General features: G+C 51.5%; 1 protein-coding gene across 2 annotated transcripts in view; it reads left to right on the top strand.

Annotated features, from left to right (window-relative positions):
• The first annotated feature begins 4,222 nt into the window (after positions 1-4,222).
• Positions 4,223-25,596, top strand: part of ELMO2 (engulfment and cell motility 2) — a 35,630-nt gene continuing 14,256 nt past the window's right edge. The window contains exons 1-10 of one of the 2 annotated variants that reach the window (XM_037499785.1): positions 4,223-4,270; positions 14,032-14,159; positions 14,456-14,496; positions 14,957-15,029; positions 15,348-15,398; positions 18,832-19,013; positions 20,358-20,457; positions 21,398-21,549; positions 23,860-23,938; positions 25,077-25,112. In XM_037499785.1, the coding sequence (XP_037355682.1) occupies positions 14,082-14,159; positions 14,456-14,496; positions 14,957-15,029; positions 15,348-15,398; positions 18,832-19,013; positions 20,358-20,457; positions 21,398-21,549; positions 23,860-23,938; positions 25,077-25,112 (792 nt within the window). In that variant the 5' untranslated portion in view covers positions 4,223-4,270; positions 14,032-14,081. The remainder of the gene's footprint in view (positions 4,271-14,031; positions 14,160-14,455; positions 14,497-14,956; positions 15,030-15,347; positions 15,399-18,831; positions 19,014-20,357; positions 20,458-21,397; positions 21,550-23,859; positions 23,939-25,076; positions 25,113-25,596) is intronic. The other variant, XM_037499775.1, reaches the window with a different exon arrangement.

The following is a 25,596-nucleotide window of genomic DNA, read 5'->3' as shown; positions in this document are numbered from 1 at the left end:
ATTTCTGCTTGAGACAAGATGAAATCTAACATACACCACAGGGGCTGCCTTTACAGAGGACCAGGGAAGGCGTGTTTATGGTCATAGGAGAGAAACTGAGCACTCAGGCGCTGATGCAGGGAGGTTGGTGATGGACTTGGCCATAGGGGACAAGATCGTTTTCTCCTCGTTTTGTCTTTCATTTTTTGCCAGTGATATAAGAATATCATCAATGAAGAGTGAAGAGTGGAAGGAGAGAGAAGATGCCAGCTAGCCTCTGTGTGGGTGGGAGTGGGTAGGCAGGGACAGCCACGAAGTTAGGGTGACCCCATCGGTTGCTGGGCACAGGTGTGGACCAGGTGGTAAATTAGGGCCAAGCAGATCTGAGCTCTTCGGTGAGTAGATGCAGAGAGCTGGAGCACAGGAGTTGGGGGCCAACACTGAGGGATTTCAACAAAAACCAGGGTTCTAAGACAGATAAGGAAGGAAGTGAAGCCCCAAGGGGCTCGATGCAAATGTGGAAGGTCAATGGATTAGAGAACTGGGAGGAGTCTTTCAGCTCCAGTTTCAAATGTGATTTTAGAGGAACTCAAAATGGTCAATATAATTTACTCACCCACTAAATACTTGCTGAAGACCTACTCTAATGGTTACACTACCCACCATTTGTTGAGTGCTCATTAAGTGCCAGGCACTGTGTGAAGGGCTGTACATTCACTGTATGGTACCCCAGTTAAGATCCCTGGATTCCTAATTGAAACCACAGAAGCTGGGGGGCAGATGTCCCTGTTGGTGGGTTCTCACCTACATGCTCATACTCCAACTGCAGGATATAACTCTGGTCCCCATTGTATAAGAGATGAGGCACAGAGAGATCTAGTGACTCACACAAGGGATGATTCTGCTTGATTCTGTCAGAGGCGCCCTTCTGGTGACCATCCAACTCAGTGCTGGTGCAGTTTGTTTTGAAACCTGTGCGGTATTGAAAATGGACCAACTAGGTGCAAAATCTCACTAGTACCAATCAGGTTTGAGCTCGTTCTGGTGCCAATCAAGTAAAATGGCCAATCAGGATTGAAAGGCCAGTGCCCTTAAGCGGGCATAAACAAGGCTTCACCTGGCTTAAACAGACTCGTCCAGACAGACTCCTGGAAAGACCTTCATAGACCTTTGCAGACTGTTGAGACCATCACATCTGATCTCCACTCCAAACTGTTGCCTCACCTCTGCTCCTGCCTCTGCCTCCAGCATCGCCTGGTGATCAGTGCCATTTGGCCCACGCCTGGCATCCCCGAAAGAGTATACACTGGTGCATGGACCCCTGACATCCCCTCTAAAAGAGCTGTCTGCCACTGGCCTACCTCTCTAAGGGCTGTAACACCAGTGCCCAATTTCTAACTCTTTCCTTTCTCCCACTCTCTTTATCTCTTTGACCTCTTTGTAAATAAGCTCTGTTGTTGGCCGCACCCTGAGCCCGAGTTATATCCTGCAGCTGCAGTGTGAGCATGTAGATGAGAACCCACCAACAGTGACATCTGCCCCTCAGCTTTTGTGGTTTCAGTTAGGAATCCAGGGATCTTGATCTTAACTGTGATGTTCTACCATGTCCCCAACACAGGGTTGGGTTCATGTAATCATGACATTCCGCTTCAGGTACTTCTGCCTGACCTGGCCTCAGTTGTCCAAGGGCAGCAGCTGGGAGTGAAGTGAAGGGACCTGGAATTCTTCCCTGTCTATTCTTGGTGGCGCTATCAAGTGGCCCACCCTTCTTAGCAAAGGGGAGGGCATGTTACCTGAGTTCTGACACTTGGATATTGCTCCAGGGATTTTGACTCTGATGTAAGAAAGATCTGATCAAGAAAGAAGGGGAAAGCCTGGGACTGAGTCATTCATTTGGGGCCACCTAAACACCAAAGCACTGTCAGTCTCTGTCCTTCTGTCAGCTAGTTCTCCAGTTTCCTGTCGCCTCTGTGAATTAGCCACTAGCCTGCCCATAAGCTCCTTCTGTGCTAAAGTTAGCCGGACTTGTTTCCTGACACTTGCAGTTAAAGACCTTGCATTGGACTATCGGGGGAAAATAAGACAAAGTCTTGTAAAGTAACAGGAATGATTCAGTTCTTGGGTAAATGTGCACTGAGCAGGGTCAGGACAAGGGTGAGGCAAGGGAGGTACTGGGCACAGCATTTAAGTAGCTGCTCACTCTCTGGGTTGTGTCAGCATCGCCTGGTGATCAGTGCCACTGGTCCTGCACCCTAGATCTGGTGCAGGACCGGCTCTAACAGTCAACCTCCTCTGCCCCCGCAAAGTGACTTAAAGAACAAAGACTATTTCTCTTTCACATGAAAGTATGAACCTTTCAGGAGTCTCTGCTCCATGTGATCATTCAGCAGCCCCGATACCTTCTGTGGGACGATGCTCTCACCTTCCAACACATCATCAGGATTGCAAAGGCATGGGGGGGGTGGGGAGGATAGTACTTGTGCTGCAGTGGCTGAGGGTAGCTTCATAGGTTTCGTCTTAACCCCTTGTGCTACCAGGGAGGCCCATGTTAGCAACATTATTGATGACAATAACAATGTGTTCATAAATACATGAATAAAAACAATAGTATGAATAATAACAGGCTTGCCTGTGAAAATCTCACAAAGCAATGGTTTAGAAGAGGCTTTAGTATCCAGCAAAATGCCGTAGATCAGGGTCAGGCAAACTACAGCCACTGGCCAAGCCCTATTTTTGTAAATAAAGTTTTTTTTTTTTTAAAGATTTATTTATTTATTTATACAAGCACTGGGTACAGTCAGAGGCGCAAGAGGGTGAGAGAATTCACCAGAGCCAGAGAGGGGAGCAGAACAGGCAGAAGGACCGAAGTACACTGCTGAGGGGAGCAGCGGGCAGCAGGAGAGGTCTGCGTGCCCTGTGGGACCCTCCTCTGGTGGCTGGGGAGCAGCCGGGGATCGAACCGGCGATGCAGAGGCTGAGGGCAGCTTCACAACCCAGTGCTCAACCGCTGCGCCACCGGGGAGGCCCGTAAATAAAGTTTTATTGGAACAGTCACACAGATAAGTTTATATATTGTCTATGATTGCTTCCATACTACAACAGTAACTTTATTTGTGAGAGACCATATAACTCAAAATCTCTATAACTTAAAGTATCTACTCCGTAGATCTTTATGCGAAGTTTGCTGACCACCTCTTGCAAGGGCTGTAGTGTTGTTAGCAGTTACTAAGCCTCAACCTCCCTGGGTATCATTTATTCACCAGAAAACAGAACTAACAAAAATCGTCTTGAGGCTGGCATGAAACAACATATGTAAAACTGCTTTGCAGGCACTTTGCACCGTGAAGTGCCACAGAAATGGCAGTCATCATTCAGTCTCTCTGCTGAGTATCTATAACACAGACAACAAAATACCCATCTCCCCGAATTGTTGTCATGATCTTCTTGGACAAAATGGGCAAACACCTTGCTCTGCCCATCACCAGTTGCAGGATGGCTGGGCCTCTCCATCATCAGTTTCCTCATCTGTCACAGGGGGCCAGCCTCAGACCTCCACGCGGGTGGTTGTGCGGGAGCTGGCACGAGGGGGGCGCTGGCAGGGCCCCGGGCCGTTCCCTCCGCAGGTGTGGTGACGAAATGCCACCTCCCACGGGTCCCTACCAGCAGCACAGCTGAGCTGTACCCTTCTGCCTCTGCTCGGCGCCCACGGTCAACCCTGGGTGCCGGTATAATTAGCTCCAACTCGGTGGTGAGCAGCCGCGCGGCTGCTCAGAGCCTCTGCCACGACTGTCACCTCCCACTCGGCCCCCAAACCTCAGCTACCCCGCGTCGGGCGCGCGTCCAAGCCTGCGGGGCACGGAGCCGGGAGCCGCCGGAGGACAACTGTGCCCTGAGAACCTCTGATTTGTCACAAAGAACCAAGGCCTTTTCCTTCAATCCCAGGCTGGGCCAAATGTGACCTGCAGCTGCTGCTGAGAACCCCGGTCCCCGCAGCCCCCCAGCCCGGGGAGGGTGGGCGCGAGGAGCCGGGATCGCGGGACTCGCGCAGCCTGTGTCTTTAAGGGGCCTCCGGGGGCGGGGCCCGTCGGCGTTTTCCCGGCAGCTGGGCCCGCCCCTTCCTGAGTGACACGCAAACAGCCCAATTGGGGAAAGAGGCTTCAGCGCGACGGCGAAACAGAGCAATAGGAGGCCGAGCCTGCCTGCGTGGGGCGGGGTCCCGGGAGGGCGGGGCGGGGCGGTTTCAGGCGCCGCGGCGGAGCGGGGCGCGAGCTGGGCCTAGGTCGGCGCCCTGGTGAGTGGGGGGCGCGGGCGGCGGGGCGCGGCGGGCCCCGGGATGGGGCCGGGGGCGCGGGGAGGGGCCCGCGGCCGCGTCCTGCCTCGCCCGGGCGGCGGCGGGGCTGGGGAGGGCGGGCCTGGGCTGCTCCCCGGGCTTGTCGGGCTCCCGCGGGGTCGCGGCCCTGCCGGGGCCTCCGGGCGGGAAGGGGCTCGGGGTCCTGCTTCGGGGGCAGGAGGCGGGCGGGGCGCGGGGAGCGGGGTCTGGGCCGCGCTGGGCCGGAGGGAGGCGGTGGGAGGCTGGAGCCCGGGGGCGCGGGCACGCCGGGGGAGGCGGGAGGGGCTGGGGCGCTAGTCGGGGGCCCCGCGGGTTTTCTGGAAGTCGCCCCCAGCCCCGCCGCTGGCCACGCGCCACTCAACACCCCCGCCCCGCCCCTGCCGATCGGGTGGGCTCCGTGGCCCCCAGGCCTCCCCCTTCCATCCCCACCGCCGCCCACTCGTCCAGGCTGCTCGCCTCAGGCCGGGGCTGTTGCAGCGCCCGGACTGTCCAGCCCACGGGCGCCGGGCCCCTCTCCCGCTGCCTGCACCACAGCCCAGGGAGCTTTCCAAAATGCAGATCAGATCTGGGACCTCTGCTTAAAACTGGCCCCGCTTTGTACCCCTGGAGTCAGCCCCGAACCTCCCCCAGGTCCCACGACCGCTCCCTGGTCTCATAGACCCTCTTGCTCAACGCCCCCTGCTTCCTTCTGCATACCAGGCTCTGGCGGTCCGTCTGTACACTTCTCCTGGTTGAGCCCCGAAATTGCTCTTCATCCTTCAAGTTACCACTCAAGTATCACTTCCTGGGGAGGCATCCCTGGCCCCTGTGTGTGTGTCCCCCACCAAACAAATCCCCTCTTTTATCACCCCATGTCCATCCAGAAACTTGCACAGCTGCAGTTCTGCATACATTTGTGACAATATTAATAAGATCTATGAGGAAGAAGATAGTGTCTGGTTTTGCTTTTGTGTCTCCTGCCTCTTGCACAGGGCTGGCACTGTAAAGTGCCAGTGAATAAGTGAATAGAGGACAGGGATTTGTGAGGAGAAAGGAAGTGTCACTTGTGGTTTCTGATGTCTGCCTGTGGGGAAAGAAAATTTACTTTGGAGTACTTCTTGTGTGCCACACCCTATGCCAGAGTGATGCTGTCCAGTAGAAATATAATGCAAGCCATACATATGATTAAATTATTTTTAGTTGCCACATTGAAAAAGTAAAAAGAAACAGGTGAAATTAATGTTTATATTTTATTTAAGCTAGTATTTCCCAAAATATTATTTGGACATATAATTAATATGAAAACGTTACTGGAGAGATATGGCACATTTTTGTGTGCAATCTGAGTCTTTGGTACAGGTTTCACACTTACATAGCCCAGCTCAATTCTTTTTTTTTTTTTTTTTTTTTTTTTTTTTTTATAGAGGCATGCTTTATTTATTTGTTTGCTGGTTTCTTTGTTTGTTTTGTTTATACATGCACTGGGTACAGTCAGAAGCGCGGGAGGGCGAGAGAATTCACCAGAGCCAGAGCGGGGAGCAGAGCAGGCAGAAGGACCAAAGTACACTGCTGAGGGGAGCAGCGGGCGGCAGGAGAGGTCTGCGCGCCATGTGGGACCCTCCTCTGGTGGCCGGGGAGCAGCCGGGGATCGAACCGGCGCCGCAGAGGCCGCGCGCAGCTTCGCAACCCAGCGCTCAACCGCTGCGCCACCGGGGAGGCCCCCAGCTCAATTCTTAAGAGGCACAGTTCAAGTGTTCGATGGCCACACATGACTGGGGGGCTGTGAAGTGCCTGACACTAACCTGTGCCATTTAATCCCTACAGGTTTTTTTTGAGGTTATTATTGTTATTTGCATTTAGTAATCAAAATCATGAAGCTCCTATAAGTTACATTGCCCACCAGTGATCATCCTAGTTTGGTTATAGAGGAGGCAGAATTAAGACCAGAATCCCCATCTGTTAATCAGAGTCTAGTTTTTCCGTACAGCATGCTTCTAGGAGTTAGCAGGGAAATTTGGGGATACAGAAAGTGAGGTCTAAACTTCCTGAAAACAGTGGGATATATAGCATATTCTATATATAGCATATTCTTACTTATTCCACGTCAAAAGAATGTGGATACATCAGTGCCACCTGCCTACGTGGCTCAGGAACAAGCATATTTGATGCCGTTGAAGGAAAAAGCTCCAAGATCCATTCTTTTTCGCCCAGTCTCCGCAGCTGAGCACAGTGTGCACCAACTCAGCCTGGTCCCAGGAGCTGGGTAGATCCCAGGATCTCCAAGATCCTGGGAATCCTGGCCTTGAGTTCAACAGTTTGGCTGTTCAGTCCAGAAATTGCTCACTGAGTGAGGCCCTCACTACCATGAGGCCGGCCTGTTCTAGGCTACTTATGTTATTTGGGACTTTTAAGTCACAACCTTCATCTTCAGGATGCTCACAGTGTGCTTGAAAGACAAGACCAGATCACAGGATGGTTAGGCAAAGTGCAAGACATTGATGAAGAACCAGAATCCGTGATAAGCCAGAGGCTACAAAGTGGCTCTCCAGACCAGGCTGTGTGATGTGCTTTAACATGTTAAATTTGAACTCCAGGCTGGTCGTTCTTTGCAGCTTGCCATGGCCCCTACATTGACACCCTTATTTATTTACCTGCCTGCTTAACTGCCTGAGCATTAGGATGTATGACCCCCCAGGCATGCTGGCTGTACTTGAGTCACTAGAAAAGATTTGTTGAGCACTTAGCACGTACCAAGCATTATGCTGGCCACTGCTCTGGAACTGGTGGTGGGGGTGGGACATCTGCTACAGTGCTCTGCCTTTTCTGTCCATTTTTCTCCCTGATTACCTTCACATTTCTGCTCTCATTTCAGCATCGATAGGCGTCAGCCTGGCACATAGGTCTTTTGTATGCCCTATGTGTTACCTGGTTTTTGCAACTTCTGCAAGTTCACACAGTTGAAGTTCTGCTCAGTCTGTGCCAGGCATCCCATGTAATGCTCAGTCATAGACTGGGACTGATTGAAACCCCCATTGTACAGATAAAAGTTTGTTAGAGCTGAGATCCAGACCCAGGTCTGCCCCCCTGCAGAGCGCAAGCCTTTAACTGCCTCATTCAAGGTCTGGTTGGAAACCTCCTCCCATTGGTCAGGATCTGAGGTCCAGAGAGTTTTGTGCAGAGCTGCAGAGTCCAGGTTCCGGTGCTGTAGGGGAGAGCTGACCCAAGGGTGGGGGTGGGGCCTTAGGCTTTTGTCCTTTTGGCCTTGGCAGTTTCTGGAGCTCTTAGCTCCCTCTTTATAAAATGCAAGGGCTTGGCCTGATTTTACTGCAAGAGCAAGAACAATGCTGTGTTGTTATGGTCAGTATTGAGAATCAGGCCCACAGCCTGGGATTTCAGTCCTAACCCAGGACTCTTTCCCTCCCCACACCCCGGGTCCCCACAAGGCTGCTGTCCTGTTGCAGCCCTGTAGCCTGCTGAAGGGAAAGTTTCCTAAAGTTCCTGTGCATTTTCCATCTCAGTTTGTTTCTGTAAACACTGACCCCTTCTAAGTCTCCCTCCTCCATTACTGCACTTAGGGATTGGATGATGGAAGGTTTTCTGTCATTAGTATTTTAAAGGTCTGGGGCACCTTGGAGGGTATTTTCGGTGTGGGGTTCCACGGGCATAGCTGTGTGGGAGGTTCTGTGCTGCAGGCTGGGGAGGAGTAGATGGGGTGTCCACACCAGGTTGCTGATGATGCTGGGCTGTGGCTCTCAGTCCTGGCCATTGGTGAGAATTGCAGGGGAGTTGAGCAGGTGGGTGTAGAGGTTGTGAGAGGCTGAGAACCACGGTCTAGAGTCTGTGTCTCAGACTTCAGCATGTGTGATTGCATGTGTGTGACCTGCCCAACAACCTTGGGTCTGAACTGGAGAGGGTGACAGCGTGCAGTCTTGCGGCGCCCAGGTGTGCAGAGAGCACGTCCAGTTGCAAGAGAAAAAATTGCTCCTGGGCAACCAGAGGTCAGTGGGACTGGGGCAGTGTGTAGAGATGATGGCCTAGATGAGAGGGCAGAGAGAAGGTTTTCTGAGCTGTGACTTAAAAGCTTGAGAAGTTTGGCACAGAGCGGAAGGGATAATAGCAAGCAAACGTGTGGATGTGGAGGCCCTGGAGGCCGGTAGTTGGCCCGCCCAGGGTAACAAGTCTGCAGGCCAGTCGAGGTGGGACTGACCAAGCCCAGGCTCTGCTGCAGGGTTTATTCCATCTGTCAGTGTGGGTCCTGCCCAGCTTTCTGGGCAGGACGAGTGGAGGCCTGGACCCTTTTCACCTAGGTATTGGGGGCCGAAGCCCTGGCAGTCCGTCTGTTCCCATACTCTGCTCAGCATACCTCAGGCTCTACCTAAGTGAGTGACTTTTAACCTATGAGTCTTGGGATCCACCCAGGATCCAACAAACAGGAGAACCCTCAGCCGCTGTTGGGACCAGTGGGGAGGAGAAGCCAGTGATGGTCCTTCTTGGCGTTTCTAGTACTCGTTGCAATCTGAATCTCTGCCCACCAAATCCCTCTCTACTGTCCGTTAGAGCCTCATCCTCATTCTGTGGTCTGAACTAAGGGAAGCTGAGTCATGTCTGAGATGAGAAGAATCAGAGGGAGAACCTCTTTTGAGATGGTGGTGCTGATTAGAAGGAGGGTGTGACGGCTGGTTGCCTTCCTGGTGTGGTGTGTTCTGTTGTAGAAACAAAAACCTAATTCACCCAAGTCTTCTCCACAGAATCAAAAGCAAAGGTAGAGAACAAAAGCACCCTCAATCCTTATCCTTAAAAGCATAGGGGGGAGGAGGGAGCGGAAACTTGTGGTCTTCATTCTGAATTCCTTACTAATGGAAAGAGATCATCTTTCACTTCCTTTCTTAAGATGGGCCAAGATGGGCCATCCTGCCTGCAGAATCTGCTCTGCTGGAGCAGCCACAAGCGTGATTGAAAAGCTCCAGGGCCCTGTGTAAGGTTCTGAGCAGAGGGAAGCCAGGAATGGCACAGAAAGAAAGTGATGTCTGAGCCAGGCTTTACTGCTGAAATAGGAGCACTGCTGGTCAGTCGGAGGAGAACGTGGCCTCCTTCATTTAAGTAACAGGAGGTCCACCTCCGGAAGCCACTCAGAGGATGTGCCAGTGGAGACACTGACTTTCCTACTTGTCTGTTATTTTCCCAGCTTTGCCTCTGAAAACCTGGACATACAGTCTCATGCCTGACAGTGAAATTATCTTCTTCAGATCAACTTGTGTCTCTCTCCTGTTGGAGGCATTTTGAGTTTGCGGAATCATCATCGTCTCTGTAATGCGCCACGGGTTGGGAGGTTACTAGGTAGAGGGGTTCACTCTGGAAAGGGTGTATTAGTTCCTGGCCTCCTGGGCCTGGGCATGGAACTACAGCTCCCTGTCCTGGCTGTCTGTGGTTGAATTCTATAGTGCTGCTTAGTGGTGGAGTAAGAGGCTATTAATAACCCTGAGAATTTTGCAATGTTACTGGATTGCTTCGACCTAATTTCCACTTCCTTTCGAAAATGAAAAGAGTAAGCAAATAAGTGCTGGAAGGGTTTCCCCACAAGGAAATCCTTTATCTTGGAAATATCAGGAGACTTACTCCACCCTCCCATCTCCTGATGTCTCCATGGGGAGAAAAGCAGAGGGATGTTTCCCCTCTCTTTCAATTAGAGTCGGGGGGTGTCAGATCTGATTTCCTAGTGAGATGTGTTCTAATGTTAGGTATGAATATAGAACTTTAAGTAATGGAAACAGTGGATCTTTGGAAGGTGGTGGGACATGGAGGGGACATTAGACAACCAGAACGATTCATGCCAGTCCCTCTGCAGTCAGAGCCAGCCCTGCTTGGGAGGAGTTGAGGAAGTTGGATTTGAGCAGATACAGGTGCTTACCCAGCCTTGACTCTGAGCTAAGCGCTCTGCTAGGTAGAGAGACCGCAGGGCTGTACTGCCCTGGAGGTGGGGCTGGTGAAGAAGGGAAAGGTGTGAGTACACAGTGGATTGGGCAGGAGCCTTGGTGGAGGCGTGACCAGAATGCAGAGGACACAGAGGCCCCTGTCCTACCTCATTTTGCTAGATGAAGGGATGGGGACAGAGGGAAGCTAAGAATGGGACAGAAAGGACGTGATGTCTGAGCTGGGCTTTACTGCTTGAATAGGAACTTTCTGATCAGTCAGAGGAGAATGTGGCCCCCTTCATTTACATAACAGGTGGTCCAGGGAGATCTGGCTAGACTGTGAAGGACTCAAGGCCACAGGAGGAGGCATGGATTGCCTTGGTCAGGCAGCGGGGTCTCGTTACCTGTTAAAAGAAGGGAGTTTTGTTACATGCGCCTCTTGACTTCAGTCTGCTTTGGCTTAAGGTACAGCAAACCAAAAACTTCCATCACCACCTGCCGTGGGCCAGGTAGAGCACTACCCACTTTCATGTGGCTTCAGACACTACCAGTCTTGGCCCAGATCCAGGCTGTGCCACTTAATTATGAGGCTGAGCGTGGACTTGACATTTCTGTGTCTCCATTTCCTTATCTGTAAAAGGGGATAATGATATACTACCTGGGGTTGCTGTGTGGATTAAATAAATTAATATACATGAAACCCTCAGAACAGCAGTGCCTCAGCACCGTGTAATTGTGAGCGGGTTAATCAGCGGCATCAAAGAAACACTGTTGAGAGGAGAGCTGACTTTGAAGTCCTAAGACCTTGAGGTCCGGTGCTCGGGTGATTTCTGTCTCTCTTGGAGAGTGATGGGGCTAGAGGGGTGGGAAGGATGCTTTGAAAGGACAAGTTGCTGAAGTCATTTGAGCTCCCATTGGATCTCCTGTAAAATGGTGGGGGTGCTTTCTAGGGTACTTGCGAGCATCAACTATTACAATGGTGTGGAAACATGGGGCAGCTCCGAACAGGCTGTCTGCACAGCCTGGGCCTGCCATGCACGTACGGTGCTCCTGTGAAGTTCCCACATCGCTGGGCTGTTTTAAGCAAACCAGATTACCTGGAAGGGTTTGCGCTTCATTGTGCAGCAGGTGTTGATTAAGGGCCTGCTCAGTGCCGCCATGCCCCGCACGCTGCTGTCTGATCAGATCTCCATTGAAGAGGTCTTTCCATTTGGGGGCTGATCTGAGATGGAGGCTAAGTTTTAGCTGCCATGAGCAGAAACACAGGCTGGTTTGATTTAAAGGCGGTTTGTTGGCAGGAGGTGAGGGGACAGCAGGCAGCCCCCCTTGCGAAGTACCGCCGGGGAGCCTGCAGAGTCAGCAGACTGTGGGCTTTACGTCTCTCCGTGGGGCGGTGGTTCAGGCTTCTGGCCTTCCGTTGTCTACCCGCCGCTGATTCTTCCCGCACAGCAGCTTCCTCTGAGGGCTCGGGGGTCTGCTGCTCTCACCTCTGGCTCACCGCGGTACCTGCTCTGACGCTGCGACCTTTCTGCCCCACCCCTGGGGCCCGCCAGTGCCCTTAGACTGGGCCTTTAAGCTCAAGAGGAAGAATTAGAGTAGCCCGGCTAAGGTGGCGGCTTCGCCCGGCCCCATCAGCTGTGGCGGGGCTGGGGAGAGGCTCCTTCAGTACCAGCAGAGAGCGAGTCCGGTCACTTTCTTCAGAAGGGAGCGTCCCAGGCCAGCGTTCTTCCTTTTGTGCCTGCACTGTCTCCTCGAAGCAGAAACGGAACAAAGAGCCAATGGTGTGAGAGCCGTGCGCCCAGCCCTGTGGGAGCGGGTGTGAAGTAGGGACAGGCCGGCCCAAGGCACGGGGATGGAAACCGTTAGGAAGCTTCTTGCAGGGGTGGTGGGTGGCCTGGAAGGAGCTGCGAAGGGATTTTCTGGGGATGCAAATCTTGTTCTGAGTGCTGGTAACAGGGAGGCGCGTGTGTGCATGAGCAGATATTCCCGCGTGTGCACGCACATGTATGCTTAAGTGCTGCGTGTTTTACTCTATGTAAACATGTCAGTGCTTAGAACTCGTCTCACGGCTGCACGGTCACATCTCCTAATTATGGCAGATCGGCCGATTTGGATACAGATGCCTGCCAAGGCAGCCAGGGGCTCGTGGTAGCACCCAGCTCTGCTGTGTCCCCGGAGCAGAGCGTTTCAACTAGACGTTGTTTGATGGGACCAGTTTCTTTTCAGAGGTTTGTGTCTGGGAACAGGACCAATTCTGCCTGGAGCTGCAGAAGTGGTAGGGCTTCGGGCCGCAGGCAGCCCCCTCGGCGCCGTTAGGTGTGATTTAGTCGCAATGAGCAGAAACTCAGGTGGGCTCGGGAGGAGGGAAGAACACCACCCAAGTCAGTCCTGGTTCTGTCTCCTCTGCTGCTTATTAGCTGGGTGAACCTGGGCAGTTAAACCCACCTCCGAGCTCCAGTTTTGTCATCTTGAAGTGGAGATGATAACCTTATTCTGCCTACTTCGTGAGGCCGCTGGGAGAACTCAACAGAGCAGTGGAAGCAGCTCAAAAACCATCTCTCTCACACTGTCACATTTTGGAAATACTGTCCTTTTGACAGTTGCCTTGTGAAGCAGGCAGCCTCATCAGGAAATGGTCATGAAGCCTCCCCTTTTTCTGAGACCTGTGGGTTTAGGGGAAGGGACTTCTCTACCCTTTCACCAAAGAGGTTTATACCAAAGATGGTGAGAAGTGACATCTGTGGTTGGGCTGAAAGATTGATCGGTGCATGGGTGACAGCCTAGCAACAGCTCCACGGCGTGTTCTTGGGCAGGCGGGCGGTCTCCATCGGGTAGCAATTGCAGCTGAGTGGTTAAACCTGGAGGACGCAGGAGAAAGGTCTTTTTCATTAAGAGAGAGGCTCTCCTGAACCTGTAGGCAAGTCGTGTAAATATACATTGAAATAATCCATCAGCCGAGTGACTTCCCTTCATCAGACCTTGGAGAGAAAACGCTTTAGCTACTGCTTGGAGTACCACTAAGCTCGGCTGGTTGCCTAGGAGACCAGTCACATGGGCCCATCTTCCAGACTTGTTCAAAATGATTTATTCTTCATTTTGGAGAGAAGCGGGGGGAGGGGGCCAGAGGTACCTCCAAAGCCCGTGCTCCCGGAGAAGCGCCTTGGTGTGGGGGGCTCCTCTCCTCCCTGCCCTGGAGCTCTCAGCAGCCCTTGCCCTCGGGGAGAGGGACTAAAATAGCATTTCCTGTCCCAGTTCTCTTCCCAGTTTTCTGAACTCGCCTCATCCCACACAAATGAGGCTCCACATTGTGTCCTTTGAGGGGGAAGGAGCGGCAGCAGTAACTAGGGAGGCGGCAAGGGAGCATGTGGCCGGGCCCTGCTGACACCGGGATCTTGGGATGGCTGCAGGCAGGAGCGGCTGGCTCCTTCAGCTGACTGCTCAACCAAGAAAAGGCTGTGTCTATTCTTATCTGCCTCAGAACATATGCGTCTCCTCCAGGTCCCAAGACAGGAGTGTGCAGTAAATATGCTCTTCTACCGCGGAGTCCTCTCGACCCTTACACTGAGGGGTCACATTGGCAGATCTTGCTCCTGGCTGATCTGCAACTGATAGATAGGTCCGTCCCATTTCTCCTTGCTGATTTACTCTAAAGAGACAGAAAGCCAAGAGGTTGTGGGGTGATCTAGAAAAATTCCAACCATGTAGTTCCAGGTGTTACTTTGGACACTGTCTATCTTCTGAGTCTTCAGAATCATTGGCAAGGGGATGATGAAGGCAAACTGAGTGACTCCCCTCCCCGCCCCACCCCCCTCTTGCTGATTCTCTCCCCAGGCAGCGGTGTCTGTGTGTGTGTCTTGGGGAAGCAGGGCCCATTGGAAACGATGCCTCCGCCATCAGACATCGTCAAAGTGGCCATCGAGTGGCCAGGTGCTAATGCTCAGCTCCTTGAAATCGACCAGGTAAGCTCCCGAGATGAGAAGCTGCGATGCAGGAGCGGGGTCAGGGTGTGATGGCAGAGGCTGTCTTCAGGGAGAAGACCTCTGGCATCGGGAGTAGAAATAGCAGTGAGAAGGCTAAGGCCAGTCCCACCCTCTGGAAGGTCAGTTAGCTTGGCTTAGGGAAGGTGTCCTCTTCAACAGACGCCATCAGGGAAAACGTCCATGCTTGGGCCCCTGGTTGGGCCTGCTTGGCAGCCCCTTGCGGAGCCAGGCATGAGTCGGTGTGCCTGCTGGTGAAGGGTCTCTCTCTCTTTCAGAAACGGCCCTTGGGATCTATCATCAAAGAAGTTTGTGATGGGTAAGTTGTCACTGCCCTCATTTTGGACAAGGGCAGGCCACCAACTAAAGGAGCACCACCAGACCGGGAGAGGAATCCTGCTGAAGGCCTCCAGTTAGCTGGGCCCCAGTGAGGGGGTTGGGGGGGTCATTGTCTTACAGGAAGTAGAGCCAGTGAGGATGTCCCTAAGATCTCCAGACAACTTCAGTCTTTCCTTTACATCCAGAAGTGCCCTGTCTGAGTTCCTGGTGGCAGCTGGGACCGTGCTTCCTCCTATGTCCCGCCTCCTGAGGTGCCAGCCTGTACGAGTGGCCGATAAAGTGCTTTATTTAACATCTCATCCTAATTCTTTGGCGTTTTTCCTCTGTGCTCCAGATAGACCACTCAACTCCTTAAGCAATTCTACTGAAAAGTATTTCTTTGCAGCTTTCTACAGCCCAGAGGAATGGCCACATGGGCTCTCCTGCTTCTCTCTTGCCAGGTGGTCCTTGCCAAACCCGGAGTATTACACCCTGCGCTATGCGGACGGCCCCCAGCTCTACATCACCGAGCAGGTCAGTAGGGAGGAGGCCCTCCCAAGGAGAGGGCACTACTTGCTCTGCCAAATTAGGGTTCTTCCATTTATGGGGTAAAGAGCTGATTCCTGGGCAGATGAGGGAGACTAGCCCTAGTTCTCCCCTCTAGACTTCCTGGGAGTCAGCACCTACCATGGATCTGACCCTGTTCTAGAAACTGAGACTATGGAGACTGAAAAGTCAGGTCTTAGAAGTTCTTTGCCAAGGAACAAGCAGGGAAAAAGGGCCCGAGTGGAAGGTCTCAGTGACAACCACTTAAGAAATGGAAGTGCTTACTTTTTTCTCTTTCTGCCCCAGACTCGCAGTGACATTAAGAATGGGACAATCTTGCAGCTGGCCATCTCCCCGGTAGGTATTCTGCTTTCCTGGGCAGCCCCATTATTTAACAGCCACAGGCGAGCACCTGCTGTGGGCCTAACCCGTTCTAGAAACAGACTATGGAGGCTGAAAAGTCAGTATTTGTTTTCATAGCTTAGTTGGGAGCAAACAAACAAATACAGTCTAGGGCATCTCTCAGGACTTGAGAGAAGGTTGCTTAGGGAGGTGTGGGAACTCAGAGAAGGAGCTCCTAGCTCACCCTGAGAGTTTCCAGAAAACCCTCCCAGAGAAGGAGACACTTTAGGCCAGATGTGGACGAGTAAGCAGGAAGGAACTGGAGAAAGAAAATAAGTATTCTGAACAGAGAGACATCTCCATGGGGAGGGGGGATAGGAGCGCTGGGTGGCTGGGCTGTGGCATTCAGGGAGATGCTGGGTGTGAGGGCACCCAAGGCCCTGTGAGGGCACCTGATTGTGCTTGGACTTTGTCCAGGGGCAACATGGAAACATTGAAAGATTTTTGCAGGAAGGTACATTGTAAACACAATATATATTTTATTTTATTTTTTTATTATTTTTTTTTTTAAGATTTATTTATTTATTCATACAAGCACTGGGTACAGTCAGAAGCGCGGGAGGGTGAGAGAATTCACCAGAGCCAGAGCGGGGAGCAGAGCAGGCAGAAGGACTGAAGTACACTGCTGAGGGGAGCAGCAGGTGGCGGAAGAGGTCTGCGTGCCATGTGGGACCCTCCTCCGGTGGCCGGGGAGCAGCCGGGGATCGAACCGGCGCCGCAGAGGCTGCGGGCAGCTTCGCAACCCAGCGCTCAACCGCTGCGCCAGTGGGGAGGCCCAATATATATTTTATAAAAATCACTTCAGTGACAGTGTGAAGATGGGCTAAAAAAAGGAAGGTTGGTAGTAGGAGGAATCTTTAAGACGCTAATGGGAAATGTCGACAGCCTGTGCAGGCGAATGGCAATGGCACCGGCAGAATGGGCAGAAAGAGTAGCTGGGAGGTAACCTGGGTGTGACAGAGATACGCCGGGCCAGGTGCAGGAGGAAAGGGGACAATCTAAGATGACCCCCTGGTGTCTGCAAGAGCAGCCCTTCAAGGTTGCTTCCTTACTGAGGAGGCAGCCAGAAGGGTAGAAAACCACAAGCCTGAAGCAGTCACTGCTCAGGGCAGGGAGAGTGTCCGGAGAGGAAGTGTCTGCAGCGAGGAAGAGAGAAAGTAAACTGAGGAAAGAAAAGGTTGTTTGCTGGCCGGAAGGTGTGAGGTACCAGTGAGCGCGGAAGCAGTGTGGTGGGTGACGAGGTGACACCCATATCATCATGAGTTGAGTTGAAGAAAGGTGAGGAGGACCTTGAGTTGACCACATTTCGTGGTTACTAAGGGAAGTGCATAGAGAGGTAGTGACTTGGGGATGTAGAGTCGAGCAGACATGCATTTCGAAAAGAGTCGAAACATTCCTGTGTTTCAAAAACCCAAGCAATTTGAGGAAGCTTCTTTCTCAGCGAAAGGTCTTCCTTGAATTCCAGCCCCTTATTTCCCCAGGTCCTGCTGCCTGCAGACCTGGTGCTTGCTGCTGCAGCTTCTGTGTGTCCATAAAATGACATTAAGGTAGAAGAGAAGGTTGAAGGTGCAGGAAAGAGGGGTCATTAAGGAACAGGACCTTGCTGGGTCATGACAGGAGGAACCCAAAGCCCAGGTGAAGGGATTTACTTCAATTGCTTGACCCCCAAAGAAGATGGCTGATGTGGACAGAATCTGGAGACATATGTAGGAGGACTGCCAGAAAATGACGGGCACAATAGCACCTGTTTTGGGGTGCAGGGAGTGTCTGGGTCATTTGTGAGACGGGAGTATAACAGCTGAAATTTACCGAACAAGTGTATCCAGTATACACTTTGCACAGACTGTGTCATTTAATCCTGACAGATACCCTTCGAGATGGGTACTCTTGAGGATCCCATTTTGCAGACAAGGAAACTGAGACTCAGCAAAGTTACATAACCTGCCCCTTGTCACACAGCTGAAAATGTGGCAGAACCGACTCTCAAAGCCTGGTCTGTCTGACTCTGAGCCTGTATTCTTTCCATTGTCTGCTTCCCTCTCTTCAGACCTCTTCTCATCTCAGGGACTTCACTCCCCCCCAAGCTCTGCTAATTTAATGTGACAGTCTGGGATTACTCACTTTTATGTAAGTGCCGATGCGTTTTACAGACCTCTTGCAAGGAGTCGTTGACTTTCTCAGAGGCACATCTCTGGAGCAGGAGGCAGCAGCCCAGAAATGCTGTCTCGGGAGGAAAAATTAACATTTGGAGCTGGCAGTCTCTCCGTGCGATGTAGACCAGTGCTCTTCCGACCGTTCTATCCTGTGACCTTTTCTCGGGGCGCACATTTCCTCCTTGGTCTGTCGAGACACTGGAGGATTTCTGTACCATCGAGCGCAGCATGCTGTTAAAGGGCCATCTTTGTACATCTTTGTAATAAAAGGGGCACCAGAGGGGGAGGGGTATGAACAGGCCTGACCTTGGGCCAGCAGTGGGAACTTAGCACTGTCAGAAAAAATTAAGAAGACCAGAGTGTTCCTCTCCCCGGGGTCTTCCTTCACGGCGGAGAACGGTAAATTAGCACAAAAAATAGAGAATGATGAAGCAGTAAGTTGTGAGGCACTGACTATAAGGTTATCATGTTCAGCACAGGACAAGACCTGAGCGCACGGGAGGAAGGCCCAGCGGTGTTTCCCCCAGGAGGCAGCATCCTGTGAGGAAAGTCCCTGTGCTGGTTTGGGGTGGGGGTGGGGGTGAGTCTTCAGAGGCCACTATTTTCAGAAAACTCTGAAATTAGCTGCTTCCAGCTCTTGATGATCTTAAACTTTCCCAGGATTATCACTTTGAGAAGTCATGATAAGGACTGTGAGACATTCCCAGGATTACCACTTTGAGAAATAAGGACTGTGAGAGAAAGTTAAAAAAAAAAAAGGTCAGTTTTGGATTGAAAGCATCTTAAAGATCATCTGGTTAAGTTCTCCACCCGCTGCAGGGACCCTGGCTTAGCATCTCTGGCCATCAGGTTCTCCCAGGGTTGAATCCTCCCAGAGACAGCCCTTCTGCTGTCTGTCAGCTGTAATTGGTAGAAACCTCTCCTCCATGGACTGATAGTCGTTCTGTAACTTACATGGCTGGTTGCGCAGCTGGTGCACTGTCACCTCCCAGATCTTTCACTCTCTTCCACAGGCCAGAGTGGCCCAGAAAGGATACAGGTAGCTATACACTGGCCTGGGCCTGCTGATAATTCCCTGATTGCTCCAGTAAACATTTATTTAGCAGCTTCTAAGCAGTGCAAAGGAATAGTTCTGCCTTGGGCTCAGGTATCCCCAGAAAGGCCCTGGGGCTCTCCACAGAGCAGTCACCTGCCGCACGGAGCGGGTGGCAGAGATCTTGTCCCTGGTCTCGCAGTCCCGGGCTGCACGCCAGCTGATGGAGAGGACCCAGTCATCCAACATGGACACCCGGCTGGATGCCATGAAGGAGCTGGCCAAGCTCTCAGCGGATGTGACCTTTGCCACCGAGTTCATCAACATGGAGGGCATCGTTGTGCTGACGCGGCTTGTGGAAAGTGGAACCAAGCTCCTGTCCCAGTGAGTATGACTGAGGTCTTGTTCCAGGGTCTTCAGGAAGCCACTGCTTTTGCTGGCATCTTACTCTCATTTCCAGTGAAACGAATGTATTGAGCACCTTCTGCATATCGAGCAGTGCACCAAGCTCGAGGGTCCACCCCGAGGGGTCTAAGCACTGTTGTCCTTTATCTTACCATCCAGCTGGGTTCTCATGCGCTAAGTGGCAGCAGAGAACAGTTCTGTGTCAAGTGAGTTAAATGAGGGGTTCCGAGCGGCAGGAAGGTAGAGGTCAGAGCCTGTTGGTTTATGGGAAATGATTGGCCTCAGGGCAGTTAGTGTCGGGCTGTCCATTATCCACTAGAAGAGACGTCTGTTCCTAACCACCCCGCCCCTCCCTCACCACTCCCTCCACACTCATGTATTTACTGTAGGTTACCCCACATTCACCACCTCCTCACCACCCACTGTCACGGGACGAGGACATCCAGAACTCTGATATGCCATCTTCACGATCCTCCCGGCTGAGATGAGGCGGAAACTGCCTTGTCGTGATCAGCAGTGAATAAACAGATGTTTCATTTGCCTTCTAAGCCTGAGGAGTGTAAACTAGCAGAGAGGGAGTCAGAAATCTTTCAGCCGGTGGTTCTGGATCAGCTGTTGAAATTTTCAGCCCAACCAACCCACTAATCTTGGGCATTTGTTTTAAGTCTTGGATTTCCAGCTGCACTGAATCCTGACGCCCCTGCTGCCGCCCGCCTGGCCCAGGGTTCCACCATCCCCTGAGAGTGCAGGACTGGATGGGCCGCCCCTCCTCCTCCTCTTTGAAGGGGGGTAATCCCTTGCTGTGTTGTCATGAGTATTATTCGTGAAAAAGGGCCTGAACATGCTTCATAAATGGAAGTTTAAATAGTTTGCTAATTATAAAGCACTACACAGATGCATAAAGGATTAAATATATAAAAAGAGGAGGGAAGCATTTTAATCCTTACTCTCTGGCTGCTCTTTAGTAAAAGCTGTGTGTCCATTGTCATCTTGCCCTCATGAGCCTCAACCCAGTGAGGTTAACACAGTGAGACTAACTCGATTTTACAGAGGAAGAAATTAAAGTTTGGAAAGATAAAATTTGCACATCAGTAAACAGTTGAACAGGAATTGAGCCCATCCCCAGAGCTTGTACTCTTTTCTCCTAACCGCGGATGCCTGGATGGAACCTGCCCCTCACCTGGCTAGGTGTGCGCTGTCGTGTCCCTGTTTCCCATGGGGTGCTCACATGGAAACCCCCCCCCCCCATTGTAGGCGCCTTCATACCTGTGTTCGCTGACTCTGAATCTTTGTGTTATTCTGTGTGTTTTTTGCACGTCTCAGCTACAGTGAAATGCTGGCATTCACCCTGACTGCCTTCTTAGAACTCATGGACCATGGCATTGTCTCCTGGGACATGGTTTCAATCACCTTTATTAAGCAGGTGAGGCTCCCGTGTTCTTTCTCTTCTCCCTCAGTTTTCAGTATTCTCAGGCTTAGGTGGGATTGCAGGCAGCACAGACATTCTGGTGAGGATCTGCCCTCTGTCCCATGAGGCCACATTCTACATTCTCCAGCTCTGATCTTCCCAGGGCTCCTCTTAGCAACTGCCCTGAGAAGGTGGAACCGGGCTCACCAAGCTGAACGTGGGCATGGTGGGATTGGCCTCAGGGGGACTTGACACAACACCAGCCAGTCAGCTAGTACCAGCCCTCAGTCTTCTGGCCTACTTCCTGAACTCTCCTCTTTAGAGGAAAAGCACATTCATTTCATGGCCTGATACTTAAAGGCCAAGGTGGAGCAAGGAGGGGCAGTGGCGATTCAGAAAACTGAACTGAAACCAATGAACTCCCCTACATCTGCTGACCTAGAATTTCAGCTGACATTGACTTAAGGACGTTGGGGATTTCCCAGAGCCAGAGAGATGCAGGCAAATGTGAAGTAACCTTGTGTCGCAGATATTATGGAAGGGACTGAGAAGAGGTTACAAGACCTCAGCATTCCTCTGTTCCGTGTGTCTGGGGGGCGGTGTATGGGCGGAGAAGAGCATGCACACAAAAGGACATCCTGGTTCAGTGGGATCCTCTGCTTCTACACTTGGCTTTTTAACATAAGCCCTTATTTTGAAAACAAAGGATTAAGTTCTTTAATTTTGAGGCAGCACCGTTGACCGGGTACTGCCACTTGAAAGGAGCTATCCGTGCCTAGGGAATTCCTGGCATGTTGGTCAGGATTGCCATAAACTGGATGCCACTGTCCACTGGGGACAGTGCCCCTACGTGGGCATCGTGCCTGGGAGAGGCCTCCGTGGGCTGGCATCAGATCCTGAGGCTGTCCAGGTCTCTGAGGCCTGGGCTTCCTGATTTGCCCCTGTCTGGCTTTAGATTGCAGGGTACGTGAGCCAGCCCATGGTGGATGTGTCCATCCTTCAGCGGTCCCTGGCCATCCTGGAGAGCATGGTCCTGAACAGCCAGAGTCTGTACCAGAAGATCGCCGAGGAGATCACTGTGGGGCAGCTCATCTCTCACCTCCAGGTGTGAGTAAGAGCTCCGGGCCTGCCCCCTGCCCTCTCTGTCCTCTTCTTGCCCTCTGCTTGGTTAAGTCTCCCCATCCTACTACTTTCTACTGTGCTGCTTTTACAAGCTGCTGGTCCGCTTGTTCATGCGTTCATCTCCTCTTCCACGCCATTGCTGGAGTTCCTCCTATGATTCCCTCCTGGTCATGTCATGCTCCTGCTTGAAATCCATTGTGACTTTCCTTGCCTTCAGGATAAAGTGACCTTTCCCTCAATCTTCCTAACCACCATGGTGCCAGGCAGAATTAGATGCTTTCTCCTCTGATGGGTCAGATAATCTGGTTGTACCTATGGTGATTACATAGACATAAAAGAATGTCATAATTCCTATTATGTCTTCCATTTTAAACTTTGAGCTCTCTGGGTATAGGGACCAATCATTTGTATATTCCCTGCTCTGATTGAAGTAAAAGCTCAATTAGTAATTATTGGATGGACACTAAGTCTGGACCAGCAATGTGCTGTGTACCGGGTAGGGGTGAGTGCAGGAGAGTTCAGATCCCGGCTTGACTGCACGCGAGGTCTCCGCCCTCAGCAGGTTACCCCATCTTTTCCAGCTTCAGTTTCCCCATCTCTAAACAAAAATTAATCATCCCCACATCTCAGAATTGTGAGGATCAAATAATATTAAAAAAGAAAGCCTAGCCTAGCGACAGGTATTCAGTAAATGTAGGGTTTTTATTTTTTAAGAAGCTTAGCGCTTCCTGAAATGTTCTACTTAATAATAAACAAAACCAGAGGATGGGTGTGGAACGCTGTTCCTCTCCTCGCCATTCTTTTTCCTTCACTTCTGACCCTTGTCCATGGCTCAGGGTCTGGACTTCTCAGAATGAGCCTGGTGATTCTGCCGATTCTCTCTCGCTTTTGCCTGGTGCAGGACGATAAAGGATGCTGCTGGAGCCCCGCCAGCTCCAGGGACACCACGGCTCCCAGAAGTGGTGTTTCCAGCACACGCAGCTCCGCTCCCCTGCTCCTCCCCACAGAGCCAAGGGAAAAGAAAGCACAAAGGGATTTGCAGTTCTGGTTTTCCCTTGTCGCTTTTTAGGAACCCCGCAGCCTCTCTCTCGATACCCAAAAGCCCGAAAGGTGGATGGAGGTCAGGGGGCAACGTACACTCCGGAGGGCGAGTTCTGGTTTTTCGGTCTCACTGCTCTGTTTCGTTGTCTTTGAATGCTCAGTGGTACTCAGTGGCCTCCGTGAGGATGTTAGAGGATCATGGCATTCCTTAGGCCCAGTAGCTGTCACCAGAAGTCCCATGCTCTGCTGTGTGCTATGGGACCCTCCCTGCCCTCCGCTAGCTGCCACGGTGCTCTCTGCTGACCCAGAAGCCCAGCCCCCTCTGGAAAGCACCATATTATGTGCCTACCACAGCATGTGGAGAGCCAGGAATTCAGGATTCTGGGCAGATTTTTAACAAAATTGGGCTCTTATTATACATACTATATTTACCTGGACTCTTTTACTGAATAATGTATCCTATACGTCTCCTCATGTCAAGATTCTTCCAAGTCTTTTTTGTATCCCAGAAGCCTTTGGAAATCCAGTAATAGCTGTGGGCTCTCGTCTCCTTAGAAAAAATACCACATAGTTGAAGATGTAGAATAATTTCTGCACCACTTCTAGGATTCACAGATACCCTAAGCCCACCCTGGGATCCCAGGTTAGGAACCTTTACCCTAATCGGGGTGTTTTTTGTTTTGTTTTGTTTTTTAAGATTTATTTATTTATGTAGTCAGAAGCACAGGAAGGTGAGAGAATTCACCAGAGCCAGAGCCAGGAACAGAACAGGCAGACTGATGAAGTACACTGCTGAGGGGAGCAGCAGGCAGCAGGAGGGGTCTGCACGCCATGTGGGACCCTCCCCCGGTGGCCAGGGATCAAACCAGCGCTGCGGAGGCTGTGGGCAGCTTCGCAACCCAGTGCTCAACCACTGTGCCACCGGGGAGGCCCCCGGGGTAGTTTTTAATGGCTGCTTAGATTTCCTATGGATGAACAGAGTTGCTGGTGTGGACATTTGGGCTACTTACTGTTCTGTCATTTTCAATGGTACTTTAGTGGAGCACCCAGCTGCCAGGGCTGGGCCTGCGCTCTGATTACTGTCTCTGGCACATCCCACTACTGGAGTGCTGGGCCAGGAGTGTGCCCCTTTCCAGGTGTTTGAGACTTAGCCCTGATGATTATTTGATTACAGTCTGCATGTGATTGGTCTCTAAGCATCACCTTGCCGGTCAGTCTCCTAATCTCCCTCTGCTTCTTTCTCCATTGACACAGCTCCAACCAGGAGATTCAGACCTACGCCATTGCACTGATTAACGCACTTTTTCTGAAGGCTCCCGAGGACAAGCGACAGGTCTGTGGCTGCCTATTCAAGCTTTTCATCTGGGCTCTTCTGAGAGAAGAATTCTCACCCACCTACCCTCTGCTGTGCAGACAGCAGGGACCCAGCCATTTTCCCGAGAGTCTTTCCTTCTGTCCCTCTGGCCAGAGCCCATCAGAGTGGCTTTGTTAAGGTGACCCAGGGGAGAACCAGGAGGGAAACAGTGGAGTCCAAGGTCAGAGCAGCGGCCTCAAAATGTGTCCCTCCAAAGGATGGGAGAGTAGCTATTTTTCAGTTGTGGGCCCTCTGGCCTACACATCAGCTGCTCCGCCTTGCCCTTGGGACAATAGGTAAACTCAACCATCTTCTAGTAAGATCCTATTTACACAAAGAGGCAATAAGCCTAATTTGGCCTTAATTTGCTGACAACTTGATTAGAGGATGAAAAAGAAAGGAAAGACCCACCAAGATCACTGTTGAGGCTAAAGAGGCCAAAACAAATGAGATCCTTACTTAACAAAATGAAAGCGGAGGGACTTAGCCCGTTTCATGTGCAGACATCCAGGTTCTCAATTTCTTTCTTCCCCTGTTAGCTTTGTGACATTATGCAAATCACTTGCTTCTGTGAACCTGTTTCCCACCTGTAACATGGGAGCAACATGCTCCGCTAACTTTTCAAGGATGTCTTGGAAAAAAAAAACAAGACTCCTGTTTGATAACTGAGGAAACCAGGGACCAGCTGGGCAGAGGAGCAAACAGGCTCCAGAGCTCTGAGGCTAATTCCTTTCCTGCCACTGGCTGGGCAAGTGCCTTAACCTCTCTGGGTATCAGTCTATTAAGTGAAAGGGGCAGATCAAACAATCTCTAAGAGCCCTCTGACGCTAACATTCTGGATTTCTCTGGCAAAAACCCAAGTGGTTCTACAAAGGGAAGACTTTTTAATTCTCGGTCAATACCATGGACTCAGTAAGTTGGAATTCATGCGGGATCATGTACCAAGCTCTGGATAGACTTTAGTGGGAGGACCAGGAGCATCTGTGGTTCTGTCTGTCCTTGTCTTTCTTGGATGGCTTTGCTCTGTTAATCTCTTCCTTCCTAGTCCTGTTTTGAATGTAAGCTGAAAGCTCATTCTTCCATCTGCTTCTCTGTGCTTTTTGCTTTCTGCCGGCAGGACAAGCATCTTAATCCTCTAGACCTGCCTGTCACTGTAAGTAGCATCGCTGTATGGAAAGGGCTCCGGCTCTCTTCCAGGTGGGGAGGTCAAGCTGGGTGAGAATCTCATGAGCAGATCTAGATGTTCTGGGAACCCCAAGACACAGGCAAAGGTCATGTGCTGCAAATCTCCGTTGTCCGGAAGCTTTGGGGAGGAGGGCAGATGAGAGGCCCACACAGGCTTAAGGAGACACCTGCCCCAGGGGATGTGGCTTAGTCTTCCCTTTGTAACTTGTCTGTGTGTGGATCTGTGGTGCGGCCAGGGAAGATCAGATGCAGAAACAGCCTGTGACTTCAATCTAGACAATCCCAGGATGCAGCGCCTTCTGGCTTGCTGTAGCAAAGAGTAAAGGTAAATCCATGCCCTTTTGGATGCTTTCTAGGCTGAAGGAATTTGAAAAGGTTTAGACATCTGACAAAAGGGAGTTCAGATGCTCATTTCTTGGTTAGAAGGCGCTTTCGAGAGGTCGGCTATGGGA

Source organism: Talpa occidentalis, unplaced genomic scaffold, assembly GCF_014898055.3.
Source record: "Talpa occidentalis isolate TD23 unplaced genomic scaffold, MPIMG_talOcc4v2.1 talOcc4.10, whole genome shotgun sequence".
Classification (NCBI taxonomy): domain Eukaryota; kingdom Metazoa; phylum Chordata; class Mammalia; order Eulipotyphla; family Talpidae; genus Talpa; species Talpa occidentalis.
The sequence above is the reverse complement of the archived record's forward strand: the minus strand, read 5'-3'. Positions and strand labels throughout refer to the sequence as shown.